The sequence below is a fragment of the Vulpes vulpes genome, chromosome 11, assembly GCF_048418805.1.
Source record: "Vulpes vulpes isolate BD-2025 chromosome 11, VulVul3, whole genome shotgun sequence".
In the NCBI taxonomy this organism is placed as follows: Eukaryota; Metazoa; Chordata; class Mammalia; order Carnivora; family Canidae; genus Vulpes; species Vulpes vulpes.
Window position 1 is genome coordinate 21,546,451 of NC_132790.1, and position 16,193 is coordinate 21,562,643.

Sequence of the window (16,193 nt, forward strand, 5' to 3'; positions counted from 1 at the left end):
AGACAAGGCAGCTCTGGGGCTCTTCTCACTGAACCTTGTCATGGTCCATGGTCATAACTTTGCATTCCCTTAGCTGCATATTGTCCTGCCTGTCCATTCCACTGTAGTGTTCTCATTAAACTCTTTAGATAAATATGGACCATTTAACACCAATAGAAAGTAACCTCAGAGTAAAAAATTGATCAAGAATCCAGGAATCACACATCCATGTCAATTGGGTGAATAAGTGAACTGATCATTGGCGATAATTCAGCTTGTATACCATTTGTGATTGTATCTTCCTATTTCATATTTTAAAATTTATTTTACAAATTTAGGGATGCCTGGTGGCTCAGTTGGTTAAACATCTGCCTTCAGCTTGGGTCATGATCCCAGGGGCCTGGAATTGAGCCACGTATCAGGCTCCCTGATTCTCTCTCTCTCTCTCTCTCTCTCTCCCCTGCTGTTCCCTCTGCTTGTGTGCATTCTCTCTGTGTCTCTCTGTCAAATAAATAAATAAAATCTTTTAAAATTTTTATTTTACAAGTTAAAATTATTTATTTCATTTATTATGTTAATAGTGCACCTTGTACCTTACATCACATTATATTACATATTCTTGCCACCTTCTAATTGGGGTTTAACTATTTCTCTCTGATCTTTCACCATGAATGGAGTCCTTTATCTCTGTGTCTTTGACTTCTCCATGGATTCCAGATCGAATCTGTTATTTTTACAAAAGATTTTATTTATTTATTCATGAGAGACACACAGAGAGAGGCAGAGACATAGGCAGAGGGAGAAGCAGACTCCCTGTGGGGACCCTGATGCAGGACTCGATCCCAGTACCTGGGAACACGACCTGAGCAAAGGCAGACGCTCAACCACTGAGCCACCCAGGTGCCCCAAGAAGAAAGGCAAAATCTGTTATTTTGAAGCCAATACACTTTTGCATTCTGAGAACCATGTTTAAATTTAGAAGTCCTTTGTGTATTAGTATAATTCTCAGTTGGAATGTCCATATCCTTTACACCTTTATTCATATTTCTCCTTTTATAAATTTTATAAAACCCCTGTCTCATTTTCATTCAGAACCTTTCTTTCCCTGGAGTGGGATGGGGACACACATGGAGGTTACCACTTTCCTTGGTTATCCTTGACATCCATGATTGCTCAGACTCACAGTGGCAGAGCTGAAATGCAATTCTTCCTGATGACTACATTCTAGATCAAACTAACATTTGGTCTCATCTCCACAGTGAAAATGAGAAACATCACTAGAAGAATCTGCAGATCTAAGCAATCACGTATGTTCTGCAGAAACTGAGTCTTGGGCTTTTGGTACATTCCCTATTCTTCCTCTTTGGGTCTGTCTCCCTAAGAGTAAAATAGTTTATTCAGCATTTTGCATGCCATGCAATATCTTGATTACCATCAACCATATGAGACAGATGGATTTTTATCCCAAATTCACAAATGGGTGCACTGAGGCTTGAAGGGTTAAGATATCTGCTGAAGGTCATATTGACGGTAAGCTGTCAACTGGGCTTCAAACTGAGGTCTGCTAGAATCTGTGTGTAGCACTCTAAAACACTGAACATACGATATTAATTTTCCCATTTTTTTCTTATACACAAAAGTACTACTATTATCTCCATGTTACAAATAAAAAAACAAAAACAAACAAACAAAATCCCCTTTGGATCAGAGTATAAATAAGTTGCCCACATCACACATCTCGTAATCGGCTGAGTATGGATTTTGACAGGTCTGATTTATTCTAGTGTTCCTTTTTATTTATATATTTTTTATTGGAGTTCAATTTGCAAACATATAGTATAACACCCAGTGCTCATCCCATCATGTGCCCCCCTCAGTGCCTGTCACCCAAACACCCCCTCCCCTTCCACTATCCCTGTTCATTTCCCAGATTTAGGAGTCTCTCATGTTTTGTCACTCTCTCAAATTTTTCCCACTCATTTTCTCTCCTTTCCCCTATAATCCTTTTCACTATGTTTTATATTCCCCATATTAGTGAAACCATATAATGATAGTCCTTCTCCGATTGACTTACTTCACTCAGCATAATAACCTCCAGTTCCATTCACGGGGAAGCAAATGGCTCTCAACTCTATGGTCAACTAATATTCGACAAAGGAGGAAAGACTATTCACTGGAAAAAAAGGAAAGTCTATGCTAGTGTTGCTGCTCTTAGTTTTTAAGCTATGTTGTCTCTCATAAGATTGAACAGTCTCAAATATATCCTTTACATGTAGAATTTTAGGATTCTAGAAGACAGAGAAAAAGGAGGTGAGAAGAAAGTGTGTGATGATATAGATGATTCCAACTTCCCTCACTTCCTTCCATCTCCTCCCTTCAGACTATGAGGTGGGCTCCTAAGGAAGAAGACCTTCAGGAGGAAGGTAATTTATTTTTTCCTCCAAATATTAGGTGAAGATTTATCTCTGCTGTTGGTGACATGGGAGCTGAAAGCAATGAAAGTCTTGACGTCCTATCTGTCTTCCTAACTGGCATCCCAGGATTAGAGTCCCAGCATGGCTGGCTTTCCATTCCCTTCTCCACTATGTATATTGTGGCCATTGTGGGTAACAGCCTAATCATGATAGCAGTGCAGGAGGACCCTGTGCTACATGAGCCTATGTACCTGTTTCTCTCCATGCTGGCTGTGACTGAGGTGGGTGTTTCTGTGTCTACACTGCCCACTGTCATGGGTATTCTCTGGTTTGATGCCCGCCAGATCGACTTTGATGGCTGCCTGGCTCAGATGTTCTTCATCCACACCTTCTCTTGTATGGAGTCAGGGGTCCTTTTGGCCATGAGTTATGACCGCTTTGTAGCCATCTATAATCCACTGCGATATACTGCCATCCTAACCCTGCCCCGTATCATCTGCATGGGTCTGGGAATCACACTGAAGAGTGTGGCACTTATGGCTCCACTTCCCATCCTTTTGAAAAAACTGCCTTATTGCCACACTAATGTCCTCTCCCATTCCTACTGTCTCCACTCAGATCTGATCCAGCTGCCTTGTGCTGATACTAAGCTCAATAGCATTCTAGGCTTGGCCATTGTCCTGGCCACTTTTGGGCTGGACTCACTGCTCATTGTGGTCTCTTATGTGCTAATTCTTTACACTGTGCTGGGCATTGCTTCTGGGGAGGGACGGTGGAAGGCCCTCAACACATGTGTATCACATATGTGTGCAGTGCTTGTGTACTATGTGCCTATGATTGGTGTGTCTGTGATGCATCGTGCTGCCAAGCATGCCTCACCCCTGGTCCACACACTCATGTCTAGCATATACCTTTTTGTGCCCCCTGTGCTCAATCCCATCATCTACAGTGTCAAGACCAAGCCAATCCGACAGGGGATTTTCACCTTGTTTTCTTGCAAGAGGAAATAGTTCTGAATCCCTCCAATAGGATGGAGATGTTGAGCCACTCCATGAACTCTGATGGTGTTTCTGCTGTGAGCAAAGCAGTACACCTGGCATTTTATGGAGGAATGGGAATGAGGAATTCAAAGCGTTGTCACAGGCTTGACTCTGGATCACAAGTCATCTCTAGTCCTTTTTGTTTCACATCTTGTCAATGTATGTGTGTCTCTGTATATAGGTAAGTACATGTCTTCTCTAACCAGATGTGATCAGCTTGAGGGCAGAGATGGTGAATTTCACTTTTCCATTTTCCTTTAAAAGTCCTAGCAAAAAGCCTGATAAATAGTAAGTTTAGCAATAAAGGCTGGAGTCTTACAAATGTTTAAATGGAAATAAAACAAATTGCTCTTTTTGGTAGGTTAAGCAGGGATTAAGAATATTCCCCAAGAAAGAATGATCATCCTAGGAATTTACCTTTGCATGAGGTGAATAGTCTTTCTGGTTTGTGCCAGATAATCATGGTTTACACTTACTTTCCTCAGCATCATTATTAATAGCACTCCCTTTCCCTCTCCCAAACGTCTTTGTTTAGATAATTAATTGTATGGGAACCTATTTATAATGCTGCCTTCTTTCTGTTATATAAGGAACCAGATTCTGTACAATCTTCATCCAGTGGTCTCCACCCGAAGAATTTATTTAACTGGGAGACTCTGAGGTTGAGAAACAGCTGATTAAATTGCCTCAGCTTAGGCATAAAACAAACTATGGACAGTCTCCTAGTGCCCAGGTGTCAGATCCTAAGAATACCAGCCAAAGGCCTAAATTTTGCCCTGCTAGAATCTCAGACCCTATTTCTAGGGCCAATTGATCTGCTGTCACTGTGCCTGGATATTCCTGTTTTTCTTTACTCCCCTCCCTTTAGTTGTCAGTAACCTCAGCATATTATGTGATGGGTATATTTTTATATGTTCCTTGACCCTGCCCCCCTTTCAGCCCTATCATTGTGGGGCTAATTGGTCCTACTTGTATCTGCCTATGGCTCTCTGGGGTTTCCTGGAAATCTTTAGTCAAATGGGAAAGACCATTCTCACACCTCCAAAGTGTCACAGGGCTCTATATAGACTGGGTTGATGGGACTGTGCTGGTTGATCAGTAACTGGTTTTAGGCTTTCAGCCTCCAATTATAGGGCCTCCAATTATAATGCAGATGTTTTCCTCACCATTTACAGTTCTTTCCAACTTCATCCAGCTTATCAGGAGATGGTGACCTTCTTGTCCCTAATTACTAGTTTACATGCCCACCAGTGACAGCGTCTATAAAGTCAAGATGACTGATTATTTCTTACAACTGCATGTGCACCCCAAATTTTCTGGAAATAAAAAGTTTAATTTTTAGGGACACCAAGGAGGTACAGTCAGTTAAGTGTCCAACTCTTGATTTCGGCTTAGGTTGTGATCTGATGGCTATGAGCTCGAGCTCAGCGTTGGGCTCCATGCTCAGCATGGAATCTGATTAAGACTCTCTCTGCCCTCCCTCCCCCTCTAAAATAATTAAATAAATATTTTAATTTTATTTTTTTAAGATTTTATTTATTTATTCATGAGAGACTCAGAGAGAGAGAGAGAGAGAGAGAGGCAGAGACACAGGCAGAGGGAGAAGCAGGCTCCATGCAGGGAGCCTGACATGGGACTCTATCCTAGGTCTCCAGGATCACAGCCTGGGCTGAAGGCAGCACTAAACCACTGAGCCACCGGGGCTTCCCAATAAAATATTTTTAAGAGTTTAATTTTTAAAAGGGTATGCAAAATACAAACCTAAATTTTGTATTGGAACTTAACAGACATAGAATTCATCAGAATTTTAGAACATCTGCTCTTCAGAACTATTATTAAGAAAATGAAAAAGTAAGCTAAAGATGGGGAAAATATTTACAGTACATATATCTCACAAAGGACTTACATAGAGTATATAAAGACCTTTTAATGTGATAAAATACAATACAACTAAAACCACAGTGAGCTAGGACTTACCAACCTAGCATGCCTAACATTGAAAAGACTGACAATGCTAAGTGCAAGCAAAGATGTCACATATTGCTGGTGGAAATATAAAATAGTATGACTGCTTTGGAAAACTTCATGGCAGGCACACCTAGATATTTACACAAGAGAAATTATATCATAATTCATGAAAAAACTTACATAGATTTTTTTTTGTAATAGCCCCAATATGGAAACAACCGAAATGTCTACCAACAGGTGAATGGATAAGCAAATTGGGGATATCCATATAATAGAACACTACTCAGGTATAAAAAGAACAAATTATCATACACACAAAGATATGAACGAATCTCAAAAACATGGTGAGAAAGAGAAGATAGACACAAAAGACTACACAGGATAATTTCATTTATATGAAATTCTAGAAAAGGCAAAACTTAATCTATAGTGACAGAAAATAGATCACTGGTTGCCTGGGGCTGGGTACAGGGAGGGGATTGACTGGAAGTGGTTAAGAGGGAAGTTTGAGGGGAGTGATGGAAAATTTCTGGATTTTGATGGGGTGGTAGGTGTAAGTATTTGTCTAAATCATCAAACTGTACCCTGATAATAATGTGCATTTAATTTTATGTAAATTATAACTCATTATGGTTGATTTTTGAAAGATAAAATACAAGCCTATATTATGTCTTAGATTAAATGCACATAAAAATACTCTATCAACTTGCTATTAAAGTTTCTAAATGCTCACACAGAAAAAATGTGGCTGATCTATTTGTCCAGTAACATTTCTCTTATGACAATGTGTTAGTTACAACTAGTGATATGCACATCGGGGCACCTGGGTGGTTTAGTCAGTTAAGCATCTGACTCAATTTTGTTAGGCTTAGGTCAATGATCTCAGGGTCATGAGATTGAGCCCCCTGTGGGACTCCATGCTTACCAGAGTCTGCTTCTCTTCCTCTCCCTTTTCCCTTTGCCACTCTCTACATGCTCCCTCTCCCTCTCTCTCTCTCAAATAAATAAATCTAAAGAAAAAACAAATATCCCCCCAAACCAAAGACTGATATGCACATAAATAACATCTAAGAAAAATATGTGCAGTACTGTAGCATAATGAATGTGATATCTACAATAATTTAATGTTAGCCGATTTTTAATATAGATGATACCACTATTTTTTTCCTGCTAATTCACAGGTTAAAAGTTGTCACTGGAGTCCTCTGTTTTGCACACATTACCTGGTGCTCAATACAAAATGCAGATAGCACTCTCTTTGCTTTTCTGTAACCTCCCAATCAGATAGAACCTGGCTCCCACCATCTGCTGTATTTATTTAGGTGTTCAATTCCAGCACATGTATAGAATGTTTGTAGAATTGCTGACCACACTGCCATGAGAAATTACTTCATCAAGCAGATAGTACACCATTTATTCTTCTTTTTGTCTTTAGTCTTACAGACTCTAACCATTTGCAAGGTTACTTAGGTCAGCAACTCCTCCCCTCACCCTTGCACATAGGCCCATCTTCATCAGTGCAGTTGTTTCATATTTTGTAACAGAATTACATTTTTGCCATGTTATGCATTCCATCCTGGGAATCCCTTATGTCCTAAGTGATTTTTTAAAATCAACATGCAGTATTATGAAATTATTTACCCCTCTAGAAAATCCTCTGTGCCTCACCAATTCAACACTCCACTCTCCCAAATCCTTGGTTATCACTGATCACTTTATTTTCTTTATATAGAATTTTCAGAATTTCATATAAATGAAAGCAGACATATAGACTCTTGAGACTGGCTTCTTTCATTTAACAATGTACTTTTAGGATTCTTCTGGGTCTTTATGTATCTTGATATCTCATTCCTTTTTAATTTCTGAATAGTATCCCATCATCTGGATGTACCACAATTTTATCCACTTGCCTGATGAAGGACATCTTCGTTGCTTCAACGAAGCAACGTTGCTTCGTTGCCTATTCTCTGTCTTTGCTTTTTTTCTCATTATTTGCAAAAAGGGTCGTAAGAGCCCAAATGGCATGGTTCCCTTCTTCTGTAGCGGCTTCCTGGACTCTCTTCCACTTGAACAATATAATCCACCAAACATCTCTAAAAAATTGGTATTCAATCTTACTTCCTCCTATATACCTCATTTAAAATAATTTCTAAAGGGTCAAGAAAACCAACTTCTGAATTTTATGAGATATAAGCACACTTTGGCATTAACATGGGACTAGTAGAGTCGTTTACATTCTAGGCACTGAGTAACTTATGCAGAAACATTTAACATTTGCCAAAAAAAAAAAAAAAAAGAAATTCCAAAAAGAAAATCTATTTTGAAATCTAAACATAGGATGTCATTTCTTAAGTCATGAAGGCCACACACATACACATGAGCACATATACATAAAGAAAACAAGAAACAGTTTGTCCAGGGAAAGGAAACAGAAAGATTGAACAGAGAACAAGGGCAGATTTCTTCATTTAATCTTCATTTGGTTTCCAGTTAAATATTGGCTGTGGTCTGGGAGATCAGTGACCATAACATTCTATTGATAGAGAGCTGTCACTAAGAGATTATTTCATTCTCAACAGCCACTAGAAGGAAGCCCATGGAGCCCTGACCCACACAAGCCTATGAGCTTGAAGTCAACACATGCCTTGTCTTCCATTACTTAGCTCAAGTTTTATAACTTGGACAGTCAGCCAGACCATTTGTCATTGAAGAACTTATTTTGCCCAATAATTCTGCTTTGTGTTTCCAAACTCTAGTCTCTTTATAACTGAAATATTTCTACTGTCTTCTACAACTGACCTTAATTTTACAGTTATGGAAATATAGGTCATGGGTTGATATAGTCTGGTAGGGCTGCCATAACAGTACCACAGACTAGGTAACTGAAACAACAGAAACTTATTTTCTCACAACTCTGGAGGCCTTGCACTCTTTCTCATGACTGGTTTCCTTTGAGGCCTCCCTTTCCTGGCCTATAAAATGGCTGTCTTCTCCCTGTATCATCACATGGTCTTCCCAATGTACTTGTGCTTTTCTGTGTCCTAATCTTCCCTTTTTCATAAGACAGCAGTCATATTGGATTAAAGCCTATATAAATAACCTCATTTTAGCTTAATTACCTCTTTACAGATTCTGTCTCAAAATACAGTCACAGGCTAAGATACTGGGGTTTAGAATTTCTTTTTTTTTTAAATAATAAATTTATTTTTTATTGGTGTTCAATTTGCCACATACAGAATAACACCCAGTGCTCATCCCATCAAGTGCCTCCCTCAGTGCCTGTCACCCATTCACCCCACCCCCCATCCTCCTCCCCTTCCACCAACCCTAGTTCATTTCCCAGAGTTAGGAGTCTTCATGTTCTGTCTCCCTTTCTGATATTTCCTACCGATTTCTTCTCCCTTCCCTTCTATTCCCTTTCACTATTATTTATATTCCCCAAATGAATGAGAACATATACTGTTTGTCCTTCTCCAATTGACTCATTTCACTCAGCATAATACCCTCCGGTTCCATCTACATATGAATTTGCAGAGGACACAATTCAGCCCATGACACTGGTAGATCTCATTGTCCTGAATTGAATTTTGTTTTGTCACTTCTGCTCAGAAACCCACCCTCCCATCTGAGTAAGTCTGTGGGGGGCAGTGTGAATATCTGTGTGTGTGGACAATTACCATTTAGCCACCCTAATTCCTGTTTTCATGGGGCTAAGACCATACATGTTTCCACAGATGTTCCCATCCATAATCCACAGTGTAACTTTTTGAAGGGGAGATGAAGAAAATAATTCACATTTACATATTGCATTTCATTGAAAACGTATGCCTTATAAGATGGGTATTATTATCCCAGTTTTAGAAATCCAAATAATGAACTCAGAGAGTTTAATAAGGTGGTCAAGAAGTCACACAATTAATAATGAAAAAAAGAGCAATTATTGATGTTGTCAGATGCTCCTCTTCAAAATCTGGCATAATCCCAAGATTTATTTTCCCCTCTGGATGTTTTGGGAGGTTCTTAAGCCTGTACTATCTGTTGAAACAAAAGTCTTCTTTTTTTTTTTTTTTTAATTTTAGTTAACATACAGGGCAGTATTGATTTCTGGAGTAGAATTCAGTGACTCATCACTTACATACAACGCCCAGTGCTCATCACAACAGTTGCCCTCTTTGATCTATATTCCTAACCATTTCCTTGACTTATTTTTTTTTTTTAACATTTGGATTTCCTGGTCCTGATTTCCCCTGTTTTGAGATGGCATGTGCCTTTCATTTTCCAATTTATTTCTCTACAACACTGGTCCATGATCCTCTGGAAAAATATACTAGCTTCTAGGCTCTGATAAAGAAGGAGGAAAATAAGGGAGGGAAGAATATCAGTGGAGAAAGACATACTTTCCCCCACTTGTTCTCTGCCTTTCGCCTCCTAACCCCCACTACACTCCCATGGAAGCTCTGTATATTTTGATTTAAAACTAAGTCAGTTCTCATACTGGCTGCTTGTGCTATGGGTTCAGTAATCAGAAGCCCTGACCACAATCATAGCTGCCTTTCACTGCTATTTCTGAGAGCCAATCTTGTTTCCACAAAATAATGATCAGGAAGGCCATATTCCTTCTATCAGAACCTTTTCTGCAACAGAATTCATGATGCCAAAGGGAACTTGCCCTTAAGAATTTGAGCCACATTAAGGACATTAAGATTTAAAAACAAAACAAAACAAAACAACAAACAACAACAACAAAACCCACCACCACAACAAAACAGTGTTCTCTGGTCAGAAAAATGAGTTCCTATTCTTACAAATAATGTATGTAGACTCATTTGAAGTTTTAATTCTAAACACTAAAGGGAACTCTAGTAAGATAGGGGCCTTAGTCTAGCTGTGGGGAACCTAACTGACCATTCCACGCCAATTTTCTTTTTTGGTTTTCCAAGTCAGTTTTATTAATTTGAAGGAATAATTATCTTATCAAATAAGCCATGCTAAACACAACGTCCATAAAACGGCCAGCATTCAAAAGGATTTTTCCTTAATTATATTAATGAAATTCTTTTTTTTTTATAAATTTATTTTTTATTGGTGTTCAATTTGTCAACATATAGAATAATACCCAGTGCTCAGCCCATCAAGTGCCCCCCTCAGTGCCCGTCACCCAGTCACCCCCACCCCCTCCCCACCTCCCTTTCCACCACCCCTAGTTCGTTTCCCAGAGTTGGGAGACTCTCATGTTCTGTCTCCCTTTCTGATATTTCCCACTCATTTTTTCTCCTTCCCCCTTTATTCCCTTTCACTATTTTTTATATTCCCCAAATGAATGAGACCATATAATGCTTGACCTTCTCCAATTGACTGATTTCACGCAGCATAATAACCTCCAGTTCCATCCACATCAAAGCAAATGGTGGGTATTTGTCATTTCTAATGGCTGAGTAATATTCCATTGTATACATAGACCACATCTTCTTTATCCATTCATCTTTTGATGGACACCGAGGCTCCTTCCACACTTTGGCTATTCCACACCAATCTTTAGATTGCATATGTTCACTTAGATTTCATGTGCTGAAATCATGTTGGTTAGGTAAACCTGAATAGCTAAGAAACTTGATCTGCTTCCATCTTCCATGGAAGGTTTGTCACTCTTTTTGCAACAGAAAACTGGAGCATATCCATGCAGTAGAGTTAACCAGCATAATGGACCTAGAATTAAGCCGGATGCCTGAGTGGAACTGCCAAAGAGAATGGGCGGTGGGGGCAACAAGTAAGGGATTCCTTCAAACTTATTTAACCAAACTCATAGGAGAGAAGCATATCCAAAAAGGAAGATGAAACTTAAATCTCTACTCAATTAACAAAGGTCATCCCACTGGCTGGTAAATGTGCTAGAATTTAATCAACTCAGATTCACATCTCTTTTGGATAGAATATTTGTGGCTAGATTCATTCAGAAAAAAAATTACAAAAAGCCAAGACCATGTCATAATACCTTTAAAATATGATGGGGTATTATTGTACAGTCTCCATTTCTAATTCTGACTATACTCTCCCTATAAGCCTGAGACTCAACTCCTGAGTAATTTAACAAATCCACTCTTTCATTTTAAGCACATATTTCTTTGGGAAACGAGGTGGATAATTCCCTGGCGGATCTGCTTAGTCTTGACACTGTAAATGATGGGGTTCATCACAGGAGGTGCCAACAGGTAGATATTAGCCATGATAACATGGACCAGTGGAGAGGCATGCTTGACAAATCGATGGGTCATGGATACTCCAATCATGGGGACATAAAGCACCAGAACAGCCAGAATGTGGGATAGACAGTTATTGAGAGCCCGGAGCCGCTCAGTCCAGGAGGCTGTGCCCAAGATATTTTTCAGGATGAATGTGTAGGATAGCACGATGAGCAGAGGGTCCATGACAATAATGAGCAAAACCAGAGCAAATCCATACCAGCTGTTGACCCGGATGTCAGCACAGACCAGGCGGATCATATCCTGGTGGAGGCAGTAGGAGTGAGAGAGAAGATGGGAGTGGCAGAAAGGCAGGCGCTTGAGTAGGAAAAGGGAAGGGAGAACAGCCAGGATACAGCGGCCAATGATGGCCAACCCAATCCTGCCAATGACTTCGCTGGTGAGGATGGTGGCATAATGGAGGGGGCGGCAGATGGCCACATAGCGATCAAAGGACATGGCCAATAGAACTGAAGATTCCATGAAGGAGAATGTATGAATGAAAAATACCTGTGCAAAGCAAGCTTCAAAGTCGATCTTGGGAATGTTGAACCAGAGAAGCTGCATGACTGTGGGCAGGGTGGTGAGGGTGAGGCCCAGGTCAGTCAAGGCCAGCATGGAGAGAAACAGGTACATGGGCTGGTGGAGGGATGGCTCTGTGCAGATGACAGCGAGAATGGTGGTGTTCCCCACGATGGAGATGGTATAGAGGCAGCAGAAGGGGATGGAGATCCAGATGTGGAAAGCCTCAAATCCAGGGATGCCCGTGAGGATGAAGTAGAAGGGGACTTGAGTGCTGTTAGACACCTTGGACATGACCAATGAATGTACAGGGTCTTTGTTCAAAGAGAATCAGAAACATGAGAAACAGTTTGTCTTTATCTCATTTGCCCTAACCTGTATCCAAACAAAAGTTCAGAGTTATTGAATGTTAATTAAGGAAAGATTCAAGAACACCACAGTTGCTCTTCCTTGGCCTAACTCTGTAGAGATTGCTTTCATACAACTTGGATTCCTTTGATAACGCAACACATAGGAACTCATGAGCAATTCTTTATTTTATTTTTTTTTCCCTGATTCTATTTTCTCACTCCCATTCAGTTCTTAGTGCCCTGGAATCTGCCTTTCATCCAAGTCATGCTACCAATACTATTTTTACAATGACTGGGGGTGAACTCCTACACACAAACATCATGGCTACTATCTGGTCCTCCTCCTTTTTATCCAGTGTCTTCTTTTGAATTTTCTTTTGACTATTCTAACAGTATTCTCATCTGTTTCACTTTTTCTAAAGGCATAATATTCTCTTTCTCTGTTATTCACTTCATTATGCACCAAGGTCATTATTCCTCTTGGTCAGTCCTTATTTCTCATGTATCTTTTTTATTCTCATTACTTGATGTCATCAGATACCAAGGCTTTCTTTTGTGAAGTATCACAATATAACTGGAAGCCAAAGGAAGTATATACAGGAGAGGAGAGAGAGGAATGTCCAAGTGAGGACAACCATGTATCTAGGTTCAGGCACTGCTCTAAGGCGATTATCTGTATTAGTTCTTGCAAGCCCCTAGCAAAAGCCTCCACCCCTCCTTCTTTCCCTGAGCACTCACAGAGGAGTCTTACTTGTGGTTTCTCTGGTCTGGTGGTGTCTTCTTCACTATCTGCAGCTTCTGCTTTCTGTTTGGCTGACATGATAGATCTCTTATAAGCTCCTGCAAATCTCTAGGCTGGAAGGTGGGAGAGATATGGCAGGTCCCCTCAGGATTACATGAAGAGGCATCTTGAGACCTGAGATCTCACTGGGAAGCCAGGAAGTCAGCTGTGTCCATGGGAGTCTTTGCTGCCCCTGGCACCCTCAGATAGTACAAGTCAGGACAACACACTGAAGTCCTGTTCTTAGAGCTTATTAAATATGATTTGAAACTACATGCTTATGCTTGGGAATGTATAATATCTCTAAAAATTACTTATGAGAAGCTCTCATCTATCAGTAATTTGAAATTGTGCAGAGTTATTGGAAGGAACAAGAGAGCTGCAGGTCAAAGCAATATTGTACACCACTTTCATGGAGCACACACCCTGCAGCAAACCCTGGGACTAGAAAGAGAACTTGTTTGTAATTATAAAATAAGTAAATGGTGAAAGCACATCAAAACTGAAATAGAAAGGAAGATTGTTCAATTATTAGTTGGCTATTTGGTGACTCACTTCGCAATTCACACAAAACTAAATTTCAAATGGATAAAGTATCAAATTAAATCTCTAACAAAAGATCAAGAAAACCATATAAGAATTTACATATCTTATTGCAGGGGGCCCTAGCCTTCGCAGCAATAGACAAAAATCACAAAGGATAAGATGAGTGGATGTGAGTACCAAAAATGAAATCTTTCTCTGTAACAGAAAAGTAATGACATTCAAAATAAACTTCTAAAAATATTTATTAAAAACATGCCATGTTATTCTCTATGTTGGTAAATTGACCAATAAAAAATAAATTTATTATTTGAAAAAAACATGCCATAGAAGGAATTGATATCTTAAATATAGAAAAGTTAAATGTATCAAAGTCTTTAAAAAGCTAAATATTGTTAATATTTATTAATACTAGTATCACAATAGGTTAACAGGAAAGACAAAGTTCACAACAAAGTTTTGACGAAGTTCACAACAAAAGGAGAAATACAACAACCAGCAAGCACATGACAATATGCTTTACAATCAATATGTATCACAGTGAAATAATATAATTGTTGTTTTTAACCTTTCAAAAAAGCCAGAGCTCTTTTTATGACAACATGCTATGCAGATAAGGATGTAACCATGCAGAAGGATTTGTGCTTTCCTGAGACACAATATGTGAAGTGAGACACAATATGACTTTAACCACCACTTTAAATCATTCTCATGCTTTGAGTCATAAAATTCACTCTGGAACAGAATGATAAGGAAATCATCTTATCTGTAATGTCTTATCTGAAATGACAAAAAGTAGAAAGTGACCAAATGGTCAAAAAATATTAAGGTGTGTGTATGTGTGTGTGCGTGTATACACATATATATCATATACATATCTTAATCATTAAAATGATAAGTATATGCAACTGCATTTGTTTTTTAAATATTATAGTGTATAATTTGTGTTATATAGTGAAGTAAATAGAAATGTGCTTATTGCTTGGGTCTGTGCTAAGAGCCTGTGGGTAGTTGGCACTTAACTGAGATACAGAATGCTGCCAGAAAGTGTGTGTGTGTGTGTGTGTGTGTGTGTGGCAGAGGTGGTGGTTGCAGGGTGTCACTAGCACAGGGGGTGGCAGGCAATTAGTAAAGTTTTAGATACAATGAGTTTGAGATGATGCTGAGCCATCTCTATTGAGATGAAAATTGGGTATATGATTCTGGGAAACAAGAGAGGATTTTAACCTGTGGATGTAGATTTGGACATTATATGTACATTAAAGGTAATGGATACCATGATAATCAATAAGATAGCTAGAGAGAAATGAGAGGGAAAAATCAAAGGGCTCAGAGAGATTCCTGAAAATTGTGCCATTTGATAGCCATGTGATAAAAGGAATTTCACTTACATCTTTGAGCTTAAGAAACTTAACTTTTATATTTATATAATGTTTCTTTTCCCTAGGGCTATTGTCATGATTTAATTCCATAATTTGAACCATCCAGTTATCAGTGGCTGCTTTCATACTCCATTAATAACAATAATGATAATAATAGCAACAGCGGTATGTAAGTAATGAAGAGCGACAAAGACGGATTCCATGTTGAGAGGGTTTTTTTTGTTTATTTTGTTTTTTTTAAAAGATTTTATTTATTTATTTAATTAATTTATTTATTTATTCATGAAAGACACACACAGAGAGAGAGGCAGAGACACAGGCAGAGGGAGAAGCAGGCTCCATGCAGGGAGCCCGATGTGGGACTCGATCCCGGGACTCCAGGATCACGCCCTGGGCCAAAGGCAGGCACTAAACCGCTGAGCCTTTTTTGTTTGTTTGTTTATTAAGCCCGTTATGATTATCTCCCCTTGGAAAAAGGGAAAGTTAGGACCACGGGATACATGTAATATATATTTTGAATACTCTTATATAGGTAACAAAAGTAGATTGTCCTCAGCAGCAGATTATATATTGCTATTTTAGTGTACCTGTCCTTTGAGTCATGAATAAAGTTAAATTACATAGTAAGGAAAAGACATTTTCTTTTTTTTTAATTAATTTTTATTGGTGTTCAATTTACCAACATACAGAAAAACACCCAGTGCTCATCCCGTCAAGTGTCCACCTCAGTGCCCGTCTCCCATTCCCCTCCAACACCCGCCCTCCTCCCCTTCCACCACCCCTAGTTCGTTTCCCAGAGTTAGGAGTCTTTATGTTCTGTCTCCCTTCCTGATATTTCCCAACATTTCTTCTCCCTTCCTTTATATTCCCTTTCACTATTATTTATATTCCCCAAATGAATGAGAACATACACTGTTTGTCCTTCTCCGATTGACTTATTTCACTTAGCATAATACCCTCCAATCCTGGTTTTTT

General features: G+C 39.1%; 2 protein-coding genes across 2 annotated transcripts; one reads left to right on the forward strand and one right to left on the reverse strand.

Moving 5' to 3' along the window:
* The first annotated feature begins 2,458 nt into the window (after positions 1-2,458).
* On the forward strand, positions 2,459-3,403 carry LOC112911782 (olfactory receptor 51I2-like). Its single transcript, XM_025988455.2, has one exon. The coding sequence runs from the start codon at positions 2,459-2,461 to the stop codon at positions 3,401-3,403; it is 945 nt and encodes a 314-aa protein (XP_025844240.2).
* An 8,099-nt stretch (positions 3,404-11,502) lies between these two features.
* LOC112911733 (olfactory receptor 51Q1-like) lies at positions 11,503-12,456 on the reverse strand. Its single transcript, XM_025988409.2, has one exon. It carries the CDS (start codon positions 12,454-12,456, stop codon positions 11,503-11,505), a length of 954 nt encoding a protein of 317 aa, XP_025844194.2.
* Positions 12,457-16,193: the final 3,737 nt, after the last annotated feature.